At 44.8% G+C, this 25,637-nt stretch overlaps 1 protein-coding gene across 5 annotated transcripts in view; it reads right to left on the reverse strand.

The window, feature by feature from the left end:
• The window catches only part of LOC109897131 (TBC1 domain family member 14), a 52,549-nt gene that overhangs the window by 19,971 nt on the left and 6,941 nt on the right, over nt 1-25,637 (reverse strand). For 4 of the 5 annotated variants that reach the window (XM_031832562.1, XM_031832564.1, XM_031832565.1 and 1 more), the window contains one exon: nt 13,728-13,845. In XM_031832562.1, the coding sequence (XP_031688422.1) occupies nt 13,728-13,845 (118 nt within the window). Of the gene's footprint in view, nt 1-4,050; nt 4,397-13,727; nt 13,846-25,637 lie in introns of those variants that run through there. The other variant, XM_031832566.1, reaches the window with a different exon arrangement.

A 25,637-nucleotide genomic window follows, 5' to 3' on the forward strand; every position in this document is an offset into this window, starting at 1 on the left:
CAACTGACCTGAGTGCTAGGACCATTCCCCAGGACTACCTGACATGATGACTCCTTGCTGTCCCCAAGTCCACCTGGCCGTGCTGCTGCTCCAGTTTCAACTGTTCTGCCTTATTATTATTATTATTATTATTATTATTATTATTATTATTATTTCGACCATGCTGGTCATTTATGAACATTTGAACATCTTGGCGATGTTCTGTTATAATCTCCACCCGGGACAGCCAGAAGAGGACTGGCCATCCCACATAGCCTGGTTCCTCTCTAGGTTTCTTCCTAGGTTTTGGCCTTTCTAGGGAGTTTTTCCTAGCCACCGTGCTTCTACACCTGCATTGCTTGCTGTTTGGGGTTTTAGGCTGGGTTTCTGTACAGCACTTTGAGATATCAGCTGATGTACGAAGGGCTATATAAATAAATTTGATTTGATTTTGATTTGAGAGAGGGAGCGATAGAGAGAGCGAGAGCGAGAGCGAGAGCGAGAGCGAGAGCGAGAGCGAGAGCGAGAGCGAGAGCGAGAGAGAGAGAGAGAGAGAGCGATGGATAACAAAAGTGAGATGGATTGGTGGAGGAGGAAGAGGTCAGAGACACTATTGAGTGATGGAAACCCATGTGATGTATGATGGAGATATGTGAGCTGGTGATTCAGAGAGACAAGCCTGTGGCTGCAGACAGGCTGGGCTGGGCAGGGCTGCTGCTCAGAGCACAGGGCTGAAAGAGACAGAGCTGTTACTACACAGTGGTGAGTCACTGATTGAAGCGAGAGAGAGAATTAAAAAATTACACACCAAAAAAAACAAAAATCAGTTAAGAACAAACTCTTATTTACAAGGATGACCTACACCGGCCAAACCCGGACGACGCACTCCCAATCACAGCCGGTTGTGAAACATCCTGGAATCGAACCGGGGTGTCTGTAGTGATGCCTCTAGCACTGTGAGGCCTTAGACCGCTGCACCACTCGGGAGCCCCCACACTGCAGGATCAGAGCCACTACTCTCAAACTCTTTCCATGCTCACTTTCTCGCCATTTCTCCCTCACACCCCCCCCCCATCCCATCCGCTCAGTACTTTATGTAGCCTTATGTAAAGCATTATCACCCCACTGCAGAGACCCAGATTCAGCAGACAGTACTTAGAGCCTACTAAGCCAGAGTTGGCATACCATTCAGATTCTTCCAGGGCCTGTTTCCTTGCCACGCACACAGTACTTTCCCGAGCTGAAATTATGCTTTTACAGATACTGCATTACAACTATGTTTGGTTTAAGATAAACTGTTGTTCCAGAGCCGTATATAACCACATATCACACTGCTCTGGCTGAGTCCATGCATGAGTCCTGTCAGCATATAGGTAAAGTGAACTAAAGGGGACTGGTGACAGACAGTACAATGTTCTAAAGACTGTAGTGAATGGGGGTGAGCAACCGGGGAGGAAGCCTTCCCAGCTAGCCAGGGGGGGGGGGGGGGGGGGGTAAGCACTACTGACAGAAGGGGAGGAGGGGAGCAGAAATCTGGCACCTCTGCAACGACATTGCAGGTGCCTCAAGCAAGGTGAAAGGAAACACAGGCTGTCTGAGCGTGAGAGAGAAAACGAGAGAGGGAAGAGGAAAATTAGTGTGTGTGTTACATAAATGGTAAGGAATATTCTGCCCTACCAAGCAAAAATGGATGCCCTATTCTGCCCTACCACGCAAAAATGGTTCTCCCATTCTGCCCTACCACGCAAAAAGGGTTCTCCTATTCTGCCCTACCACGCAAAAAGGGTTCTCCTATTCTGCCCTACCACGCAAAAAGGGTTCTACCATTCTGCCCTACCACGCAAAAAGGGTTCTACCATTCTGCCCTACCACGCAAAAAGGGTTCTCCTATTCTGCCCCACCACGCAAAAAAGGATCCCCTTTTCTGCCTTTTATGCCTTTATGCAGTTACTGCTAACATCACCCCCCCATTCTCTCTAAAACATAGAGGGTTACCTGTCTCGAGGGGAACATGCATAGTTACGACAAGGCCAGTGTTTCATTAACTTACTCTCATTTCCTGGTGATGTAAGAGGTTCTCTTTGGGCCTGTCTGTCTGCTTGCCGCCGTTGGCACAGTGTTCTGATGGCAGGATACTTGTCCACGTCATTAAACATGTATTTAATGGTCGCAAAAATTACAACTAATTTTCTACCAAATGAGCAGTTGGTGCCTTTTTGCATTGTAGGGCAGTAGTCATGATAACCAACTGCTTCCGCTTCCTCACTAGTCACAGGCTGAGAGAGCAGTTTACTGCATGGCCTCGGATTAGTACCGTAGTAAACACATCTACCAAACAGACGGTTGGAGTCTCACCCATCCCCTCACCCCGACGGCGGAATCCTATTTCAGCGACCACAAACACATGGAACTAACAGCCTCTGTGTGAATTAGCCTTTCACTGCTACTGCTAGGATGTCATAACATTGACTTGGTGTTTGTTCGGTGTCGAGGCTTGTCACGTAATCAAATAGTGAGATGGGCTTCAGTGCTTTTAGCGACTCCAGTGGCAACGGTATCCCAGGGTTACCTGTCTCGAGGGGAACATGCATAGTTACGACAAGGCCAGTGTTTCATTAACTTACTCTCATTTCCTGGTGATGTAAGAGGTTCTCTTACGGCCTGTCTGTCTGCCGCCGTTGGCACAGCGTTCTGATGGCGTTGGAGAGGACAAACAGGCTTAGCAATAAGCACAGCGACAGTACAGGGTATAGTCGAGGGGTTACCTGTAGAAGCAATGCCTTACTGACATTAAAATGGCCACTAAAAGAGGCTGATTAAGTTGTATTGTAATAGTCTACTGCTAGACAGAGCAGACTGACAACAAAATGGAAGAAATTAGTTTTTTTTCTATGAACCATGTGAAGACCACTAGCAAGGGGCCAATACCACTGCAGAAGCATAGCTCCTTCCAATCCACTACTTTTAATGGTGTTGAACATACACTCGTCTAGTGCACAGCCAGGAAATGCTTGGAAAATCCATTTCCAGCACTGGGTCAGGACCGAGCACTCCACATCTCGTTCCTTCTCTTCCGCAATATATATATATATATATATATATATATATATATATATATATATATATATATATATATATATATATATATATATATATATATATATATATATATATATATATATATATATATATATATATATATATATATATATATATATATATATATATATATATATGAGTGAGTGAGAGAGAGAAAACACCAGACACTTCCACAGGGAAAACATTAGGGCTCGGAACTGCCAGGGACCTCACGATACGATATTATCATGATACTTAGGTGCCGATACGATACGTATTGCGATTCTATATGTATCGCAATTCGATACTGTGATTTTATTGCGATTCAAATGTTACAAACATACTACTAACCATATGTCTGCGTCAGTCATGGAAATAAAAGTGCTGAAAACAAAATTGTCTTCCTATTGCAAAAAAGAAGAGGAGAACAAGCTATGAAGGAAGAACACGAGTTGGTTCAGGTACAGCCAACTAGGGCAAAAATATGAAAAATATGAATATATTGTCAAAACGATATATATTGTCAAAAATAATATCCTGATATTTAACTGTACCTCACCCCCCCATAATTACTAGAAAGCATGAGTCCACCGCAAAACAACACTTCTACAAGGAAAACAGCAGCCTGTTGTGTTTCAGACAGCTCGTATAACAGATACACTATACACTAATGGACAAATCTAATACAAGTACATCGGTCATCATAAGCTGGCAAAATACCTTTAAAAATAAAAACAATTCACACACACACTTCGCCTCAGAGAGATGAGCTGAAAGAGGATGATGTGTAAAAGCTAAGCCCTTTGCTGTCCTCTACCTCCTGCTGTCTCTCCATCATTCCATCTCTTTCTACTCCCTCATGTTTCCTTCTGTCAGACAGGGAGAGAGAGAACGAGAGAGGAGAGACTGTAGACTGCTGTGCTCGCCCCCTCATCGCGTCGAGCTGACAAACACACAGACAAAACACACACACACACACACAAGCTCACTCACCATGAATGCTACAGTTTCCGTACAGACACCCAGAACAACCAAGAGGGTTTAAACTCCACAAACCGTCATGGCTGCTCCCGTTGGCCCAGCTACAGCCCACACAGAGGACGAAGTGGTCAGGGTGACAGCGGGCCTGTCGATAGGACACACCCCCTGCTGGAGGTGATGCATGATACCGCCTCCTCTCCCTATGTCACTCAGTCCCTCTCTCCCCCCTCTCAGCGTGCAGACGCTACACTGAGGCACTGAATCAGTGTGGAACCCAGAGGATCAGTGTGTGTGTGTGAGAGAGAGAGAGAGAGTCTGCAGCGCCTCGCTCTATTAGTCGCTGTGCTGAAAAAGAAGCCAGCCACTTTAAATCAACCCCAGAGTGATGAATACAGCATCCATGTCTCAGCCACTCGGCACTCTGACAGCGATGCCTTGGGGTCAGCTTTTTATTCTCTCCCTACATTTCCCTCCCCGTCTCCCTGAATTATAGCCTGCTTGGTCTTGAAGACAGTGACGTCAGTGAGTCTTTGTTCTTCCGTGTCCAGCAACTCTGTTTAGCCTCAGAGGGGGGAGGGCCTAAGCTAACGGGGAACAGGGATTGGTTGACTTCCAGGTGATTGACGGGTAAGTACCGGTGGGACAAGGGGGGGCTATGAAACAACTACATTTCCTGCAGGCAACGGAGAGGGGGGCTCGATAATTGAATTCCGGCTGAGCACTCACAGGGCTAAAAGTTATTGATGAAAGAAAAAAAGGGGCTTAGTGTTATAGTGATAAATAAAAACAGGAGAAATACAGCAGCAAACTAAGAAAACACACTCATTGGCCCACCGGACATTGGCCACACCCCCTGCCATCAGCCAGCGGTTGCCATGGCGAGACAAGTGTCCAGACAGGTGCTGAGAATCTAGCCTTGCCATCCGAGCCCAGGCACCAGGGATAGGGTTACCACCGGAGGTGAAAATGCTTTACGCTAGACCAGGTTAACAGTACAGGGGATAGGTGTTGTAGCCCGTCCGGGTTAGAAAAACTACTCTGTCCACACTGAAAGGATAAAATGGTAGGGAAAGGCGTGACTTGTTGGCCTCTTTTAAATCGGAGGACTCTGGGTAATGCTTTCACGTCAAGGGTCACACTATCACTGTAGTCGGATTCAACGATGGCACATGTATGATGGTTATAGGCAGGATATATATATATATATATATATATATATATATATATATATATATATATATATATATATATATACACACACACAGTACCAGTCAATTTTTGTTTTTCTTTATTTTTACTATTTTCTACATTGTAGAATACATCAATACTATGAAATAACACATAGAATCATGTAGTAACCCCCAAAAAAGTTTAAATAAATCTAAATATATTTTATATTTGAGATTCTTCTGTAAATTAAGTAGCCACCATTTTCCTTGTTGACAGCTTTACACACTCTTGGCATTCTCTCAACCAGCTTCACCTGGAATGCTTTTTGATGTGCTTAGCACTTGTTGGCTACTTTTCCTTCACTCTGTGGTACAACCCATCCCAACCACCTCAATTGGGTTGAGGTCATCTGATGCAGTACTCCATCACTCTCCTTGATCAAATAGACCTTACAGAGACTGGAGTTGTGTTGGGTCATTGTCCTGATGAAAAACAAATGAGTGGGACAAAGCGCAAACCAGGTGGGATGGCGTATCACTGCAGAATGCTGGTTAAGTGTGACTTGGACAATACAGTGCCACTGACACGGCCTGCAACGAAAACATGCGGTCTCTCCTTCACTGCAGCCGAAGTGAGTAAGTCATTTAAACGTGTTAACCCTCGCAAGGCTGCAGGCCCAGACGGCATCCCCAGCCGCGCCCTCAGAGCATGCACAGACCAGCTGGCCGGTGTGTTTACGGACATATTCAACCAATCCCTATACCAGTCTGCTGTTCCCACATGCTTCAAGAGGGCCACCATTGTTCCTGTTCCCAAGAAAGCTAAGGTAACTGAGCTAAACGACTACCGCCCCGTAGCACTCACATCCGTCATCATGAAGTGCTTTGAGAGACTAGTCAAGGACCATATCACCTCCACCCTACCTGACACCCTTGACCCACTCCAATTTGCTTACCGCCTAAATAGGTCCAAAGACGATGCAATCTCAACCACACTGCACACAGCCCTAACCCATCTGGACAAGAGGAATACCTATGTGAGAATGCTGTTCATCGACTACAGCTCGACATTCAACACCATAGTACCCTCCAAGCTCGTCATCAAGCTCGAGACCCTGGGTCTCGACCCCGCCCTGGGGGCAAACTACCTGCCCTCCAGGACACCTACACCACCCGATGCTACAGGAAGGCCATAAAGATCATCAAGGACATCAACCACCCGAGCCACTGCCTGTTCACCCCGCTGTCATCCAGAAGGCGAGGTCAGTACAGGTGCATCAAAGCTGGGACCGAGAGACTGAAAAACAGCTTCTATCTCAAGGCCATCAGACTGTTAAACAGCCACCACTAACATTGAGTGGCTACTGCCAACACACTGTCAATGACACTGACTCTACTCCAGCCACTTTAATCATGGGAATTGATGGGAAATGATGTAAATATATCACTAGCCACTTTAAACAATGCTACCTTATATAATGTTACTTACCCTACATTATTCATCTCATATGCATACGTAGATACTGTACCCTATATCATCGACTGCATCCTTATGTAATACATGTATCACTAGCCACTTTAACTATGCCACTTGGTTTACATACTCATCTCATATGTATATACTGTACTCGATATCATCTACTGTATCTTGCCTATGCTGCTCTGTACCATCACTCATTCATATATCCTTATGTACATATTCTTTATCCCCTTACACTGTGTATAAGACAGTAGTTTTTTGGGGAATTGTTAGTTAGATTACTTGTTCGTTATTACTGCATTGTCGGAACTAGAAGCACAAGCATTTCGCTACACTCGCATTAACATCTGCTAACCATGTGTATGTGACAAATACATTTGGTTTGATTTGAATTATAAATAGATTTACCGAAAGTGTCACTAGCAAAGCACCCCCACACCACCTCCTCCATGCTTCAAAGCAGGAACTACACATGCGGAGATCATCCGTTTACCAAACCTGTGTCTCACAAAGACACGGCTGTTGGAACCAAAAATCTCAAAATTTGGACTCATTCGACCAAAGGACAGATTTCAACCCGTCTAATGTCCATTGCTTGTGCTTCTTGGCACTAGCAAGTCTCTTCTCATTATTGGTGTCCTTTAGTAGTGGTTTCTTTGCAGCAATTTGACCACAAAGGCCTGATTTCACACAGTCTCCCCTGAACAATTTATGTTGAGATGCATCTGTTACTTGAACTCTGTGAAACATTTATTTGGCCTGCAATCTGAGGCTGGTAACTCTAATGAACTTATCCTCTGCAGCAGAGGTAACTCTGTGTCATCCTTTCCTGTGGCAGTCCTCGTGAGAACCAGTTTCATCATAGTGCTTGATGGTTTTTGCGACTGCATTTGTTAATTAAAATGCATTCCAGGTGACTCCCTCATGAAGCTGGTTGAGAGAATGCCAAGAGTGTGCAATGCTCAAATATATTTTTAATTTGTTTAATAGTTTTTGATAACTACATGATTCAAAGTTTTGATGTCTTCACTACTATTCCACAATGGAGAATATAGTAAAATAGAAGTCCTTGAATGAGTAGGTATCCAAACCTTTGACTGGTACTGTGTGTATGTACAGTTGAAGTCGGAAGTTTACATACACCTTAGCCAAATACGTTTATTAGTTTACATATTCTACATTACTCATCTCATATGTATATACTGTACTCTATACCATCTACTGCCTCTTTCCTATGCCTGTTATGTATCATCACTCATTCAGGTCGCCAGGTCGCAATTGTAAATGAGAACTTGTTCTCAACTTGCCTACCTGGTTAAATAAAGGTAAAATAAATAAATAAAATTCATATATCTTTATGTACATATTCTTTATCCCTTTACACTTGTGTGTATAAGGTAGTAGTTTTGGAATTGTTAGGTTAGATTACTAGTTGGTTATTACTGCATTGTTGGAACTATCAGTTAGGATCACCACTTTATTTTAAGAATATGAAATGTCAGAATAATAGTAGAGAAAATGATTTATTTCAGCTTGTATTTCTTTCATCACATTCCCGGTGGGTCAGAAGTTTACATACCAAATACTAATTGAGTGTAGCATTGGCTTTAAATTGTTTAACTTGGGTCAAAGGTTTTGGGTAGCTTTCCTCAAGCTTCCCACAATAAGGTGGGCGAAATTTGACCAATTCCTCCTAACGGAGATGGTGTAACGGAGTCCGGTTTGTAGGCCTCCTTGCTAGCACATGCTTTTTCAGGTCTGCCCACAAATGTTCTATGGGATTGAGGTCAGGGCTTTGTGATGGTCACTCCAATACCTTGACTTTGTTGTCCTTAAGCCATTTTGCCATAACTGTGGAAGTATGCTTGGGGTCATTGTCCATTTGTAAGACCCATTTGCGACCAAGCTTTAACTTTCTGACTGATGTCTTGAGATGTTGCTTCAATATATCCACATAATTTTCCTACATCATGATGCTATCCATTTTGTGAAGTGCACCAGTCCCCCCTGCAGCAAAGCACCCCCACAACATGATGCTGCCACCAATGTGCTTCACGGTTGGGATGGTGTTCTTTGGCTTGCAAGCCTCCCCCTTTTTCCTCCAAACATAACGATGTGGCCAAACAGTTCTATTTTTGTTTCATCAGACCAGAGGACATTTCTCCAGAAAGTACCATCTTTGTCCCCATGTGCAGTTGCAAACCGTAGTCTGGCTTTTTTAATGGTGGTTTTGGAGCAGTGGCCTCTTCCTTGCTCAGGGGCCTTTCAGGTTATGTCGATATAAGACTTGTTTTACTGTGGATATAGATACGTTTGGACCTGTTCCCTCCAGCATCTTCACAAGGTCCTTTGCTGTTGTTCTGGGACTGATTTGCACTTTTCGCACCAAAGTACGTTAATCTCTAGGAGACAAGAACGCGTCTCCTTCCTGAGCAGTATGACAGCTGCGAGGTCCCATGGTGTTTATACTTGCGTACTATTGTTTGTACAGATGAACGTGGTACATTCAGGCGTTTGGAAGTTGCTCCCAAGGATGAACCAGAATTGTGGAGGTTGACAATTTTTTTTCTGCAAGCAAAGACACAAAATGATGTCAATTAGCCTATCAGAAGCTGCTAAAGCCATGACATTATTTTCAGGGATTTTCCAAGCTGTTTAAAAGGCACAGTCAACTTAGTGTATGTAAACTTCTGACCCACTGGAATTGTGATATATATAAGTGAAATAATCTGTCTCAACAATTGTTGGAAAAATTACTTGGACTCCTTGTTCCTCTTTACGCTGAAGATAGTTCGTAATGACTTTCCCTGTATGTTTGGGGTTGTTGTCATGCTGCAGAATAAATCATTGTTTAATCATACACTGGACTATATGCCTACCACATCCCTGACTTTGTGCAAGTGTACCTACAATAATTAATGCTGTTTTGGAGGCAAAGGGTGGTCACAAATCTAAATCAAATCCATATTTTGTTTTCTTCCGTTCACGCACTTTGTATTTTTGTTAATTGATAAAACTTGAATATTAACTGTCTATTTTTTGAAAGCCTTCTTACTTTATAGCATTTTTTCACACCTGCCTAAAACTCTTGCAAGGTACTGTATATAAATAAATAAACAAACAAACATAGGCCCTTTTAGCAGACGCTTTTATCCAAAGCGACTTAGTCGTACATTTTAAAATTGGTGGTCCTGGGAATTGAACCCATTATCGTGGTGTAGCAAGCCCTACCAACTGAGCTACAGAGGTAAGTGGGTACAAGGGCAGACATGGGTCATCTCAGGCCCCTCTGACTATAGTCAAGCGGTGTTCCTGAAGGGCTTCTAATCCAAGCTAACAATCAACCCTAGCAGCAGCAGGTAAAGTCAAGCGAGAGGATGAAGAGGTCCAGAAAAGACACCATTTCAATCATTCTAGCGATATAGAGTGAAGCTATTGCTCATCCAGTTGTAGTCAGACATAATGTCAGGGCTCGGAGGAAGTATAGGCCTTTTTGTTAGGCTTTCTAGCATGGATTAAATTTGCTATAATTAATCTCGGCCTCCTTGGTGTTTTTTCCTTTTTATGGGTTCAGTGCGAGTACCTATGTAATTGTACAACAGGAAGTCAGTGGCACCTTAATTGGGGAGGACGGGCTCGTGGTAATGGCTGGAGCGGAATCAGTGGAATGGTATCAAATACATCAAACACATGGTTTCCATGTGTTTGATGCTGTTCCATTCGCTCCGTTACAGACATTATTATGAGCTTTTCTCCCCTCAGCAACCTCCACTGAATTGTACAGATATTTGTTCTTCCATACACCAGCCACCATTCATAGTAGCCTGAGAACAGACCCGCATACTGCCGTTCTAAGTAAAGGCCTACCACAGGTATGTCAACACCATGAGGGGGATGTCCTTAGACACAGAGCAGGTAACAGACCCGCATACTGCCGTTCTAAGTAAAGGCCTACCACAGGTATGTCAACACCGTGAGGGGGATGTCCTTAGACACAGAGCAGGTAACAGACCCGCATACTGCCGTTCTAAGTAAAGGCCTACCACAGGTATGTCAACACCGTGAGGGGGATGTCCTTAGACACAGAGCAGGTAACAGACCCGCATACTGCCGTTCTAAGTAAAGGCCTACCACAGGTATGTCAACACCGTGAGGGGGATGTCCTTAGACACAGAGCAGGTAACAGACCTGCATACTGCCGCTCTATGTAAAGTAAATATTTCAGTGTTTGATCTAAGCAATCCGACGCTTGATTGACTTCATGATATTTATGGGTCTAAAACGCATGAATGCATTTAGCCCGATATAACTTTACCGCTTGACCTTTGAACCATAGCTGTGAAGATGTGACATCACTTTAGTACACTAACACTTTGTGTGAGTTTGTGTGTGAGTGTGAGACACAGGGGAACAGGATGCGAGTCCAGCTGTAAACAGAGACAAACTTCCCCCCTGACCAGTCCAAAGCATCACCGGGGGGTGGCACACTGCCCTCCAGGACATCGACAGCGCCCGGTGTCACAAGAAAGCCAAGAAGCTCGACCTCGGCCACCCGGGCCACCATCAGCTCACGCCGCTACCATCTGGAAGGCGGAAATAGTACAGGTGCATAAAAGCTGGGACTGGGAGAGACAGAAGCTCTTTCTCAATCTCCAGGCCATCAGACTGTTAAACAGCCATCACTGGCCGGTCTCTACCCAGTACCCTGCCCAGAACCTTAGAGGCTGCTGCCCTATGTACATAGTCATTGAACACTGGTCACTTTAAATCATGTTTACATACGGTTTCACCCACTTTATGTGTAGGGTGTTCATTCACTGCTCTTGAATGTAGTGAAATACTGGTCAATTCAAGAGGGTGATAATAAATTAATGTCTAGACCTATTTTTGTTTAGCCTATGCCATTATGAATCACATTCAACTAATCATTAGATTGTACTCGACAATATTATAACATTAATATGTTAATAGTGTTGATTAAATAACAACAATTTTTTATTATATATACACACACACACACACACACACACACACACACACACACACATACATACCACACACACTGCTCAAAAAAATAAAGGGAACACTAAAATAACACATCCTAGATCTGAATGAATGAAATATTCTTATTAAATACTTTTTTCTTTACATAGTTGAATGTGCTGACAACAAAAATCACACAAAAATTATCAATGGAAATCAAATTTATCAACCCATGGAGGTCTGGATTTGGAGTCTCACTCAAAATTAAAGTGGAAAACCACACTACAGGCTGATCCAACTTTGATGTAATGTCCTTAAAACAAGTCAAAATGAGGCTCAGTAGTGTGTGTGGCCTCCAAGTGCCTGTATAACCTCCCTACAACACCTGGGCATGCTCCAGATGAGGTGGCGGATGGTCTCTTGAGGGATCTCCACCCAGACCTGGACTAAAGCATCCGCCAACTCCTGGACAGTCTGTGGTGCAACGTGGTGTTGGTGGATGGTGCGAGACATGATGTCCCAGATGTGCTCAATTGGATTCAGGTCTGGGGAACGGGCGGGCCAGTCCATAGCATCAATGCCTTCCTCTTGCAGGAACTGCTGACACACTCCAGCCACATGAGGTCTAGCATGGTCTTGCATTAGGAGGAACCCAGGGCCAACCGCACCAACATATGGTCTCACAAGGGGTCTGAAGATCTCATCTCGGTACCTAATGGCAGTCAGGCTACCTCTGGCGAGCACATGGAGGGCTGTCCCCCAAAGAAATGCCACCCCACACCATGACTGACCCACCGCCAAACCGGTCATGCTGGAGGATGTTGCAGGCAGCAGAACGTTCTCCACGGCGTCTCCAGACTCTGTCACATGTGCTCAGTGTGAACCTGCTTTCATCTGTGAAGAGCACAGGGTGCCAGTGGCGAATTTGCCAATCTTGGTGTTCTCTGGCAAATGCCAAACGTCCTGCACGGTGTTGGGCTGTAAGCACAACCCCACCTGTGGACGTCGGGCCCTCATACCACCCTCATGGAGTCTGTTTCTGACCGTTTGAGCAGACACATGCACATTTGTGGCCTGTTGGAGGTCATCTTGCAGGGCTCTGGCAGTGCTCCTCCTTGCACAAAGGCGGAGGTAGCGGTCCTGCTGCTGGGTTGTGGCCCTCCTACGGCCTCCTCCACGTCTCCTGATGTACTGGCCTGTCTCCTGGTAGCGCCTCCATGCTCTGGACACTACGCTGACAGACACAGCAAACCTTCTTGCCACAGCTCGTATTGATGTGCCATCCTGGATGAGCTGCACTACCTGAGCCACTTGTGTGGGTGTAGACTCAGTCTCATGCCACCACTAGAGTGAAAGCACCGCCAGCATTCAAGTGACCAAAACATCAGCCAGGAAGCATAGGAACTGAGAAGTGGTCTGTGGTCACCACCTGCAGAACCACTCCTTTATTGGGGGTGTCTTGCTAATTGCCTATAATTTCCACCTGTTGTCTATTCCATTTGCACAACAGCATGTGAAATGTATTGTCAATCAGTGTTACTTCCTTAGTGGACAGTTTGAATTCACAGAAGTGTGATTGACTTGGAGTTACAGTGTTGTTTAAGTGTTCCCTTTATTTTTTGAGCAGTATGTATGTTATATATATAGTCGGGTCTCTGACATTGCTCGTTCTGATATTTATTTCTATTTAATTTGTTATTGTTAGGTATTACTGCAATGTTGGACCTAGAAATTCTCAGCGATAACATCTGCAAATCTGTGAATGCGAGCAGGTCATGATTTGATTTTGACCCTCAGGTCACAGGGCCCCCCCCATTAGGTTACATATACCAAAGCTCTTGGAAGAGTTGAGATCCTAATCAAATCTAATCAACGCTGACCTTTTGCCCCCAGGTGTCTCAGCTGAGCCACAGTGTCAGTGTGATCCATATTACTGAGGGTAGTGGCTTGTATTAGGAATCAATGGCAACTTACAGATAACATGGATTAACAAATGAGGTAATGAAGTAGGCCACAGTGAAGAGTGTAAAGGTTCATTTCATGGTGTGTGTGTGTACCTTGTGTATTTTCTGGGGGTCCCTCCCATCTCTAGGGGGGACCCTACCAAACAGCTTCCAGCCTGTGTCCTTCTGCTCCACTGGCACAGTGTCCTTCACTTTCTTAGCAAACAGACTCCTGAGAGAGAAAGAGAGAGACAGAACATAGAAATTAGGACATAAAACCCAGAGCCAAAGCTGCACACACACACACCCTCCCTCCACTACTAGGTCAACCCTGAGGCTAAGAACAACGATAATACAATGGCTGATGTGTGTGTGTGTGTGTGTGTGGTGCGTGTGTGTGTGTGGTGCATGAGTGAGACAAGCACACTAGCGGAATTCATGGATTTAAACAAAGCCACACAACGAACCAGTGAACTGTTAAAGACCCAGCTAAACCATATGAGGACTGGAGCAGGACAGGGTCAGCGACCGAGCAGGACAGGACAGGGTCAGCGACAGAGCAGGACAGGACAGGGTCAGCGGCAGAGCAGGACAGGACAGGGTCAGCGGCAGAGCAGGACAGGACAGGGTCAGCGGCAGAGCAGGACAGGACAGAGTCAGCGGCAGAGCAGGACAGGACAGGGTCAGCGACCGAGCAGGACAGGACAGGGTCAGCGACAGAGCAGGACAGGACAGGGTCAGCGACAGAGCAGGACAGGGTCAGCGACAGAGCAGGACAGGACAGGGTCAGCGACAGAGCAGGACAGGACAGGGTCAGCGACAGAGCAGAACAGGACAGGGTCAGCGACAGAGCAGGACAGGACAGGGTCAGCGACAGAGCAGGACAGGACAGGGTCAGCGACAGAGCAGGACAGGGTCAGCGACCGAGCAGGACAGGACAGGGTCAGCGACCGAGCAGGACAGGACAGGGTCAGCGACCGAGCAGGACAGGACAGGGTCAGTGACCGAGCAGGACAGGACAGGGTCAGTGACCGAGCAGGACAGGGTCAGCGGCAGATCACGACAGGGTCAGCGGCAGATCACGACAGGGTCAGCGGCAGAGCACTAGGCTACACCTCCATTTAAAATACCGTCTTGACTTAAAGTAGGTAGAGCTAGAGCACAGCGTAAGGAAAGATAATAGTCTGTGGGGTTGGCATTAAAGAGACAATCCACAGTTGAAATAATAAAGTAGGCATCCTCCCACTGTTTTGGTAAAAAGCTGAGGGATAGGGCTGGAGAAATGTAACCACTCAAATTCATAGACAGGGCTATAGATGCAATGACTACTATCCATGATGTCAACATTATGGTATTAACCATGTTGAGGCTTCTACAATGTAGTAAAACAAGATTCTCTTTTGGGTTCTGAAGGGGTACAACTGAGCACCCCCCTATCCACATCGCCGGGACAGTAGTGGAGAGGGTAGTAAAGTTAAGTTCCTCGGCGTACACATCACGGACAAACTGAATTGGTCCACCCATACAGACAGCGTGGTGAAAAAGGTGCAGCAGCCTCAGGAGGCTGAAGAAATTTGTCTTCTCAACAAAAGCACTCAAACTTCTACAGATACACAATCGAGAGCATCCTGTCCGGCTGTATCACCGCCTGGTACGGCACCTGCTCCGCCCACAACCGTAAGGCTCTCCAGAGGGTAGTGAGGTCTGCACAACGCAACACCGGGGGTAAACTTCCTGCCCTCCAGGACACCTACACCATCCGATGTTACAGGAAGGCCATAAAGATCATCAAGGACAACAACCACCCGAGCCACTGCCTGTTCACCCCGCTATCATCCAGAAGGCGAGGTCAGTACAGGTGCATCAAAGCTGGGACCGAGAGACTGAAAAACAGCTTCTATCTCAAGGCCATCAGACTGTTAAACAGCCACCACTAACATTGAGTGGCTGCTGCCAACACACTGACTCAACTCCAGCCACTTTAATAATAGAAATGTATGTAAAAAATGTATCACTAGCCACTTTAAACAATGCCACTTAATATAATGTTTACATACCCTACATTACTCATCTCATATACAGATACTGTACTTGATACCATCTACTGCATCTTGCCTATGCCGCTCTGTACCATCACTCATTCATATATCTTTATGTACATATTCTTTATCCCTTTACACGTGTGTGTATAAGGTAGTTGTTGTGAAATTGTTAGGTTAGATTACTAGTTGGTTATTACTGCATTGTCGGAACTAGAAGCACAAGCATTTCGCGACACTCGCATTAAACATCTGCTAACCATGTGTATGTGAACAATAAATTAGATTTTTTTGATCTAAGATTAAAAAGGTATAATCTTCAAGAATCAATGGGTACATATCGTTCATTTATAAGTCTGGCTAATCATTTACTAGAAATTAAGTCTGGCAATTAAGGTCTTAATCAATAAAAGGAAAATGTTCTCACGTCTTCCATTGGATAAAACAGTTTGTAGTACCGAGTACTGGATAAGACCTTCCTAATAGGCTAAGAGAAGGACAGTCAGAACCGTATGTTTAGCTGGGCTAGATGACGTTTAGAACCAAAACGCAAATCTCTATAATAACGCTTCACTTTCAAGTGGTCTTCATATATCCTTTAACAATAGCTTTTTCATTTCACCATCAACATAGCGCTTCAGGATACACAAAGAGACCATGGCTGGCTTCAATAAAATAAATAAAAAGTGGAACTGAGAGTGAAAAGAGCCAATTTCCTTGTCGTTAGAGGTTAGATAACAGCCTATAAAATGGTGTGATGCCATCCAGTTCATTTCCTGTTTTCCGGTGGAGTGAGCTTCTCTTTTCCGCTAGCCAACGAGCTATCAGACCGGTAAGGTTACTACTACCAATGGTTAGAAAGCAGAACCTCTACAATCATCACTGGAGTCCGGAATCCGGATAAAACACTGGATAAAAAAATAAGTAATTTGTTAAGTTGGTGACATTAGTCCTTTTAAGTGAAATAGATGGCTAAGTTACTATGAGCAAATGACCAACCCAGAAAGTATACTATGAATAAGGAATATTAGGGCAGCAGGTAGCCTAGTGGTTAGATCGTTGGGCCAGTAACCGAAAGTTGCTAGATCAAATCCCTGAGCTGACAAGGTAAAAATATGTCGTTCTGTTCATGAACAAGGCAGGTAACCCACTGTTCCTAGGCCGTCATTGTAAATAAGAATTTGTTCTTAAATGACTTGCCTAGTTAAACAAAATGTTTAATGAATAATGAATCCACTTCTCATACAGCACCGTAACTCTGGAAAGGGAACGTTAGGCCACACTCAAATTCACTGTAACAAAGCATATTACATTGTGGCACATCATTGATCACATATCCAAACATCAATACCTGCTCCCTGACACTCACACAGACAGCAACACAGACAGCTGGCAAACTGTGTCGATGATTGAATCAAAACCGCAGAGTGAGGTACACCTTAACCCGTTGGTCAGTTTATCAACCGAGAGACTCTGGAGGATACCGGTGAGAGAATGACGTCTGTTTGATATGACCGGTTTGAGAATGACGTCTGTTTGATATGACCGGTTTGACCCCTGACCCACCCTAAGGATACCGGTGAGAGAATGACGTCTGTTTGATATGACCGGTTTGAGAATGACGTCTGTTTGATATGACCGGTTTGACCCCTGACCCCCCCTAAGGATACCGGTGAGAGAATGACTTCTGTTTGATATGACCGGTTTGAGAATGACGTCTGTTTGATATGACCGGTTTGACCCCTGACCCACCCTAAGGATACCGGTGAGAGAATGACGTCTGTTTGATATGACCGGTTTGAGAATGACGTCTGTTTGATATGACCGGTTTGACCCCTGACCCCCCCTAAGGATACCGGTGAGAGAATGACGTCTGTTTGATATGACCGGTTTGACCCCTGACCCACCCTAATGGAACCAGTCTCAAATGGCTTCAAACGTAGAGATGCAGGACAGGGGCTTGCTTCTTCCCGTTGTGAAATGTCTCCCTAGTTTTCCAACCTATCGAAGTGTCTAGATGTGTACCCTTGAACCTGCCTAATGGTTGCCAAGATCAACAAGACCACGTCCAGGAACTAGCCAATGAGTAGTTGGTCTTGCTTCAAACAATCTCAGTCTACTTCAAAGCACACAGGGAAAAAAAAAAAACTGCACTAGACAAACAGAACTTATAGCCAGTTTAAAGTAACCTACAATTACATTCAGATGTCCTTCAGCGTTACGTAAAAGAAGAGGGACCTGCTGCTTCTGAAAAAGGCAGGAGAGAAAAAGCAATGAAGTGGATGAGAGGCAAAGACGTGGATTATCATTGGCACCGGTCATTCTGGCTTTCACAACTAACTCAAAACTGTAGTCTATATCTGAAACGGTCTCTAAAAGCTAGCTTGGTTAGCTTAACTAGACCCACCAGTGGTCACCTTTGTTTTGACTTCCCAGTCTGGTTAGTTAACCAGACTGGGAAGAGATAGAGAAGAAAAATGGAAAGAAACCTCTCTGAATCAGGGAGGTGGGGAGGGCTGCCTCCATGTCGTCGGCGCTCAGGGGGTTAACTGCCTTGCTCCGGGGCAAAACGGAATATGTTTATCACCTTGCCAGCTTGGGGATTCGAACCAGCAACCTTTTGGTTACTGGCCAACGCCCTTAACCCCAAGACAACCTGCTGCCAGGCATTGTTTGAACCTGAGCATTCTGCACCTTTGTGAAATAGGTAACGCCAGTTGCCCAAGTAAAGGTTCATGACCATTATCGGTGATCTGCCTGAACTGTCGATTATTCTGCGCCCAGGGAGCAACATCCAATCAAATTGCAACAAACATGCAACAATTTCAAAGATTATACTGAGTTCATATAAGGAAATCAGTCAATACAAATGAATTAGGCCCTAATCTATGGACTTCACATGACTGGACAGGAGCCGTGGGTGGGCCTAGGCCAACCCACCAGCTAATCAGAATGAGTTGTTCCCAGGGCCTCCCGGGTGGCGCAGTGGTCTAGGGCACCAGAGACTCTGGGTTCGCAGCCGGCCGCGACCGGGAGGTCCGTGGGGCGACGCACAATTGGCCTAGCGTCGGGATGGGCGCAGTGCACAATATTTAAAAAAAGATCCCCACAAAACGGATGTGAAGGTCCTGGGCTGGCATGGTCTACAGTTGTGAGGCCGGTTGGACGTAATGCCAAATTCTCAAAAATGACGTTGGAGGTGGCTTATGGTAGAAAAATTTAGATTAAATTCTCTGGCAACAGCTCTGGTGGACATTCAAAGTCAGCATGCCAATTGCAAGCTCCCTCAAAACTTAAGACATCTGTGGTATTGTGTGACAAAATTGCACATTTTAGAGTGGCCTTTTATTGTCCCCCAGCACAAGGTGCACCTGTGTAATGATCGTGCAGTTAAAATTTAATCAGCTTCTTGATATGCCACACCGGTCAGGTGGATGGTTTATCTTGGCAAAGGAGAAATGCTCACTAACAGGGATGTAAACAAAATGTGCCAAATATGAGAGAAATATGCTTTTTCGAAACTTTCTGGTTATCTTACATTTCAGGTCATGAAACCAACACCTTAGATATTGTGTTAATATTTTTTCAGTGTAAATAAAAGACAGGTGAGGTGCCTATGTATCACCAGTATGCACAAAATGTTCCTTCAAACCATGAGGCCACGAGTCACCTTCACCATGAGGCCACGTGTCACCTTCAAGCCAAATACTTCAAACATGTTTTCCCTTTCTGCCTCAGTGACAGCAACTGAAGCAATGCAAGCAAGCAATAGAAGAAATTTGACAAGGTGGTCGATGTGATGACAAAAATGTGTCCATAAAAACATTTTTTCATTTAAAATTAAAAATAATAAATCACAAGAATCAAGAAAGCCTAATGGATGTGTATATTGGATCTGTCTAACTTTTCTTTTTGTTTCTCATCTTGAAGAATATCATTACACAACCCTCTTCTTTTCCTTGCTGGACCTCATCCTTGGTTAAATGTCAGAAAGAGGCGTTGCCGAACAGCAGCGTGCGCTAGGGGACGTGTGGACAGAACAGCAACGTGCACCAGGGGCCGTGTGGACAGAACAGCAACGTGCGCTAGGGGCCGTATGGACAGAACAGCAACGTGCACCAGGGGCCGTGTGGACAGAACAGCAACGTGCGCTAGGGGCCGTATGGACAGAACAGCAACGTGCGCTAGGGGCCGTGTGGACAGAGCAGCAACGTGCACCAGGGGCCGTATGGACAGAACAGCAACGTGCACCAGGGGCCGTATGGACAGAACAGCAACGTGCACCAGGGGCCGTATGGACAGAACAGCAACGTGCACCAGGGGCCGTATGGACAGAACAGCAACGTGCACCAGGGGCCGTATGGACAGAACAGCAACGTGCACCAGGGGCCGTATGGACAGAATACATTGTTACAGCCTTAATCTAAAATGAATTAAATAAAAAAATCCTCAGCAATCTACACACAATACCCCATAATGACATCAAAATACCCCATAATAACATCACACTACCCCATAATAACATCACACTACCCCATAATAACATCACACTACCCCATAATGACATCACAATACCCCATAATAACAAAGCAACAACAGGTTTTTAGAATTGTATTAAAACTACAAAAAGAAAAATAACTTATTTACGTAAGTATTCAGACCCTTTGCAATGAGACTCGAAATGGAGCTCAGGTGCTTCTGGTTTCCAGTAATCATCCATGAGATGTTTCTACAACTTGATTGGAGTCCACCTGTGGTAAATTCAATTGATTGGACATGATTTTGGAAAGGCACACACAGTGTGACAGTGCATGTCAGAGCAACAACCAAACCATGAGGTCAAAGGAATTGTCTGTAGAGCTCCGGAACAGGATTGGGTCAAGGCATAGATCTGGCTAAGGGCAGCAAAAAATGTCTGCAGCATTGAAGGTCCCCAAGAACACAGTGGCCTCCATCATTCTTAAAAATGGAAGTTTGGAACCACCCGGCCAAACTGAGCAGTCGCGGGAGAAGGGCATTGATCAGGGATGTGACCAAGAACCCAATGGTCACTCTGACAGAGCTACAGACTTCCTCTGTGGAGATGGGAGAACCTTCCAGAAGGACAACCATCTCTGCAGCACTCCAACAATCAGGCCTTTAATGTCAAGTGGCCAGACGGGAGGAAGCCACATGACAGCCTGTTTGGAGTTTGCCAAAAGGCCCCCAAAGACTCTCAGGCCATGAGGAACAAGAGTCTCTGGTCTGATGAGACCAAGATTGAACTATTTGGCCTGACTGCCAAGCATCACGTCTGGAGGAAACCTGGCACCATCCTTACGGTGAAGCATGGCGGTGGCAGCATCATGCTGTGGGGATGTTTTTCAGTGGCAGGGACTGGGAATCTAGTCAGTATCGAGACAAAGATGAACTGAGCAAAGTACAGAAAGATCCTTGATGAAGTCCTGTGCTCTCTGATGCAGGTTCTCTGACTGGGACGAAGGTTCACCTTCCAACAGGACAACAACCCTACGCACACAGCCAAGACAACGCAGGAGTGTCTTCTGGACAAGTCTCGGAATGTCCTTGAATGGCCCAGCCAGAGCCTGGACTTGAACATCTCTGGAGAGACCTGAGCAGAGAAGAATGGGAGAAACTCCCTAAATACAGGTGTGCCAAGCTTGTAGCGTCATACACAAGAAGACTCGAGGCTGTAATCACTGTCAAAGGTGCTTCAACAAAGTAGTACTGAGTAAAGGATCTGAATACTTATGTAAATGTAATATCAGTTTTTTGTTTTGTCACTCATTTTAGATGAGTATAGCTCTAGACCCCATTTCCTCAGCTGTTAGAGAACCCGTATGACAACGTGATGCAGGAACTCTCAAAATCAACCCAAACACTGCGACCGGCAAACACACACACACACACACACACACACACACACACACACTTGAATAAAGAAATAAAAAATAAACATTGCCCCGGCATGCTGCATCTCAGGCTAGATTAGATTCGAATCCAGGCTGAATCACATCCAGCCGTGATAGGAAGTCCCATAGGGCGGCGCACAATTGGCCCAGTGTCGTCCAGGTTTGGCCGGTGTAGGCTGTCATTGTAAATAATAATTTGTTCTTAATTGACTTGCCTAGTTAAATAAAAGGTTATATATATTTTTTAATATTATATTTTTTATATAATTTGTTCTCAATCACCTGCCTACCTTCCTGAGGGGAAAATAAATGAACTAGTAAAGAAGGGAGCTAAGCACTACACCAAGTCTTGAACTGCCTAACCCTAACCCAAAAATAGTTTTTAATATGGCTCTCTCGTAACTGCACTAAACAACCAAACAGATGACAGTCATTAACATATCACAGAGTAGTAAGAGAATATTCAGGACTTTCTCTGCGGGCCATGTTCAACAATGACACCAGGTACACAGAATCACACTTTGCCTAAACTAAACCGCTGGTTAAGTGTTCTTTCCAAATCGAGTGGCAAACAAATTAGTAGAAAACAGAAGTCTACGATAGACCACTTTAAAGCCAATATGTATACACTATAAACAAGCAGGGAAGGTCAGAAAAACACTCTCAAACATAGACCTGTCAATGAAAAGAAGCAGTGAAGGGGAAGCCATCCTGTCCGTGAGTTCATCCACATCAAACACAATCCTCAATGCCAAGGCAGAACAACCTGTCCACTGTCCAGTGAGAAGCTCTTCAGATCCCCAGTAAGGGCAGGACAGTTCTCTTTCACAAACCCAGAGAGAAAGAGAACTCTTTGATATGGAGCAGTTCCTCTCATTCAGTCAAGCCTGACGTTCATAGTCGTATCCAGCAGAATAAAGAGAGACAGAGGGATAGAGACAGCCACATCTGAGATGTAACCCGTGTTGAGAGTGTTCCGTGTCAGAGATCCTTAACCACAGCCCACTCTGCCACCACACTGCCTTCAGAGTAAAGGAGTTTGACTGAGCAAAAGGGAGGGATAAGAAAGAATGTGCCAGCCTAAACAGAGAGATTATTATTTATTTCACTTGTTTTGGCAATGTTAACATATGTTTCCCATGCCAACAAAGCCCTTTGAATTTTGAGAGAGAGAGAGCGAGAGAGCGAGAGGCAGAGCAAAGGAAATCTCCCCAGTAGATAAGAGGGCTACTCAGAGAGCTGAGGAAAACAAGTCTGTGGAGAGAAGGGGAACCAGCAACAGAGTGAGAGGAAGTGGAAATGCCACACTGACTGCACTAAACAGACCTGTTGTGATCGAGAGGGGTGTGAAACCAGCCGTTTAACCACTTAAACACTGTAATACACTTCAGACTAGGTTTTTATGATAATGCAATCAATGGCCATAGGACCATACACGGAGTCATTTTAACTAGGTCTAAAAACCCATCATTACACTACAGAGGGAGGCATACAAAACAAACTGAATGTAAATTCATCTGTTCACACTTGGCAGGCAGTGAATTGTTGGCACATGGGGAGATCTCATTTAAATTTGCTGAATGGATTAGAATGGGATAGGCTGGGATACAGCTGTGTGTGTGTCTCTCTCAATTGGCTGGGGAAACATGTGTTTACATTGCCAAAGCAAGTGAAATAGATAACAAAATTACTCAAAAGTTTAAGGAATTATGGCTATATACACAGTGTTGCAATGACGTGCAAATAGTTTAAGTAAAAAAGGGAAAATAAAATAATATCGTCTAGGTCCAAAAGGCTTAACAGCTTCTACCCCCCCAAGCTATAAGACTCCTGAACAGCTATTCAAATGGCAACCCAGATTACTTGCATTTTCCCGCCCTCTTTTACACTGCTGCTACTCTCTTGTTACCATCTACGCATATTCACTTTAAATCTACCTACATATTACCTCGACAAACCGGTGTCGCACATTGACTCTGTACCGGTACTCCCTGTATATAGCCTCCACATTGACTCTGTACCGGTACCCCCTGTATATAGCCTCCACATTGACTCTGTACCGGTACCCCCTGTATATAGCCTCCACATTGACTCTGTACCGGTACCCCCTGTATATAGCCTCCACATTGACTCTGTACCTGTACCCCCTGTATATAGCCTCCACATTGACTCTGTACCGGTACCCCCTGTATATAGCCTCCACATTGACTCTGTACCTGTACCCCCTGTATATAGCCTCCACAGTGACTCTGTACCGGTACACCCTGTATATAGCCTCCACATTGACTCTGTACCGGTACCCCCTGTATATAGCCTCCACATTGACTCTGTACCTGTACCCCCTGTATATAGCCTCCACATTGACTCTGTACCGGTACCCCCTGTATATAGCCTCCACATTGACTCTGTACCTGTACCCCCTGTATATAGCCTCCACATTGACTCTGTACCGTTACCCCCCTGTATATAGCCTCCACAGTGACTCTGTACCGGTACACCCTGTATATAGCCTCCACATTGACTCTGTACCTGTACACCCTGTATATAGCCTCCACATTGACTCTGTACTGGTACCCCCCTGTATATAGCCTCCACAGTGACTCTGTACCGGTACACCCTGTATATAGCCTCCACATTGACTCTGTACCGGTACCCCCTGTATATAGCCTCCACAGTGACTCTGTACCGGTACCCCCTGTATATAGCCTCCACAGTGACTCTGTACCGGTACACCCTGTATATAGCCTCCACATTGACTCTGTACCTGTACCCCCTGTATTTGCCTCGCAACTGTTATTTTACTGCTGCTCTTTAATTATTTGTTATTTTTATTTACTTAACACTTATTTTTCTTAAAACTACATTGTTGGCACGTGACAAATAAAATTTGATTTAATATTTACAATGGTGTTTGTTCGTCACTGGTTGCCCTTGTGGCAACAGGTTATACATCTTGCTGCTGTGATGGCACACAATGGTATTTCACCCAATAGATACGAGTTGATCAAAATTGGATTTGTTGTCTGTGTGTAATCTGAGGGAAATATGTGTCTCTAATATGGTCATACATTTCCCAGGAGGTTAGGAAGTGCAGCTCAGTTACCACCTCATTTTAGGGGCAGTGTGTTCAGCCTGTCTTCTCGAGAGCCAGGTCTGCCTACGGTGGCCTCTCTCAATAAATAGTCAAAGCTCTCCTTAATTTTGAGTCAGTCACAGTGGTCAGGTATTCTGCCGCTGTGTACTCTCTGTTTAGGGCCAAATAGCATTCTAGTTTGCTCTGAATTTTTGTTGATTCTCTCCAATGTGTCAAGTAATTATCTTTTTGTTTTCTCATGATTTGGTTGAGTCTAATTGTGTTGCTGTCCTGGGGCTCTGCTAGTGAACAAAGCCCCAGGACCAGCTTGATTAGGGGGCTCTTCTCCAGGTCTATCTTGCTGTTGGTGATGGCTTTATGGAAGGTTTGGGAATCGCTTCCTTTTAGGTGGTAGAATTTAGTCTCTTTTCTGGATTTTCATAATTAGCGGGTGTAGGCCTAATTCTGTTCTGTATGCATTATTTGGCATTTTACATGAAGGATATTTTTTGCAGAATTATGCATGCAGACCCAATTTGGAGAATCCAGTGAGTTCTGGTAGTCTTTAATAGTTGATTCTAAGATTAGTATTTGACCCTGTATATATTTTTGCTGTTTGTTAGAGCCAAAAAGATTGGAGATGTGGTTTATCCATACATCTACATTTTGGACAGATAACTCTGTTGTTTGTTTAGAGTTCTCCAATTTACCCAGAGTCGGTTAATTATATGGATTCTTCATTTTTACATTGAGCTGATTTCTGACATGCTGTTCCTTATTTTTCCATAGTCTCTCTCTCTCTCTCTCTCACTCACTCACCTTCTATTGAGAGAATCACAGGATGAAGTGTGAGATGTGATGAATGGGAGAGAGTGAGTAGAGGAAACTACCTTTTCCCCTCTGAGCTCCCGGAATAGATGAAGCCAAAACCCACACACTTCGTTCATCTGAGCCTAAAGCACTTGCTGAGTGTTTGATGACTGCGATGTGGAAAGGAAGC

Source organism: Oncorhynchus kisutch, linkage group LG9, assembly GCF_002021735.2.
Source record: "Oncorhynchus kisutch isolate 150728-3 linkage group LG9, Okis_V2, whole genome shotgun sequence".
Lineage (NCBI taxonomy): Eukaryota > Metazoa > Chordata > Actinopteri > Salmoniformes > Salmonidae > Oncorhynchus > Oncorhynchus kisutch.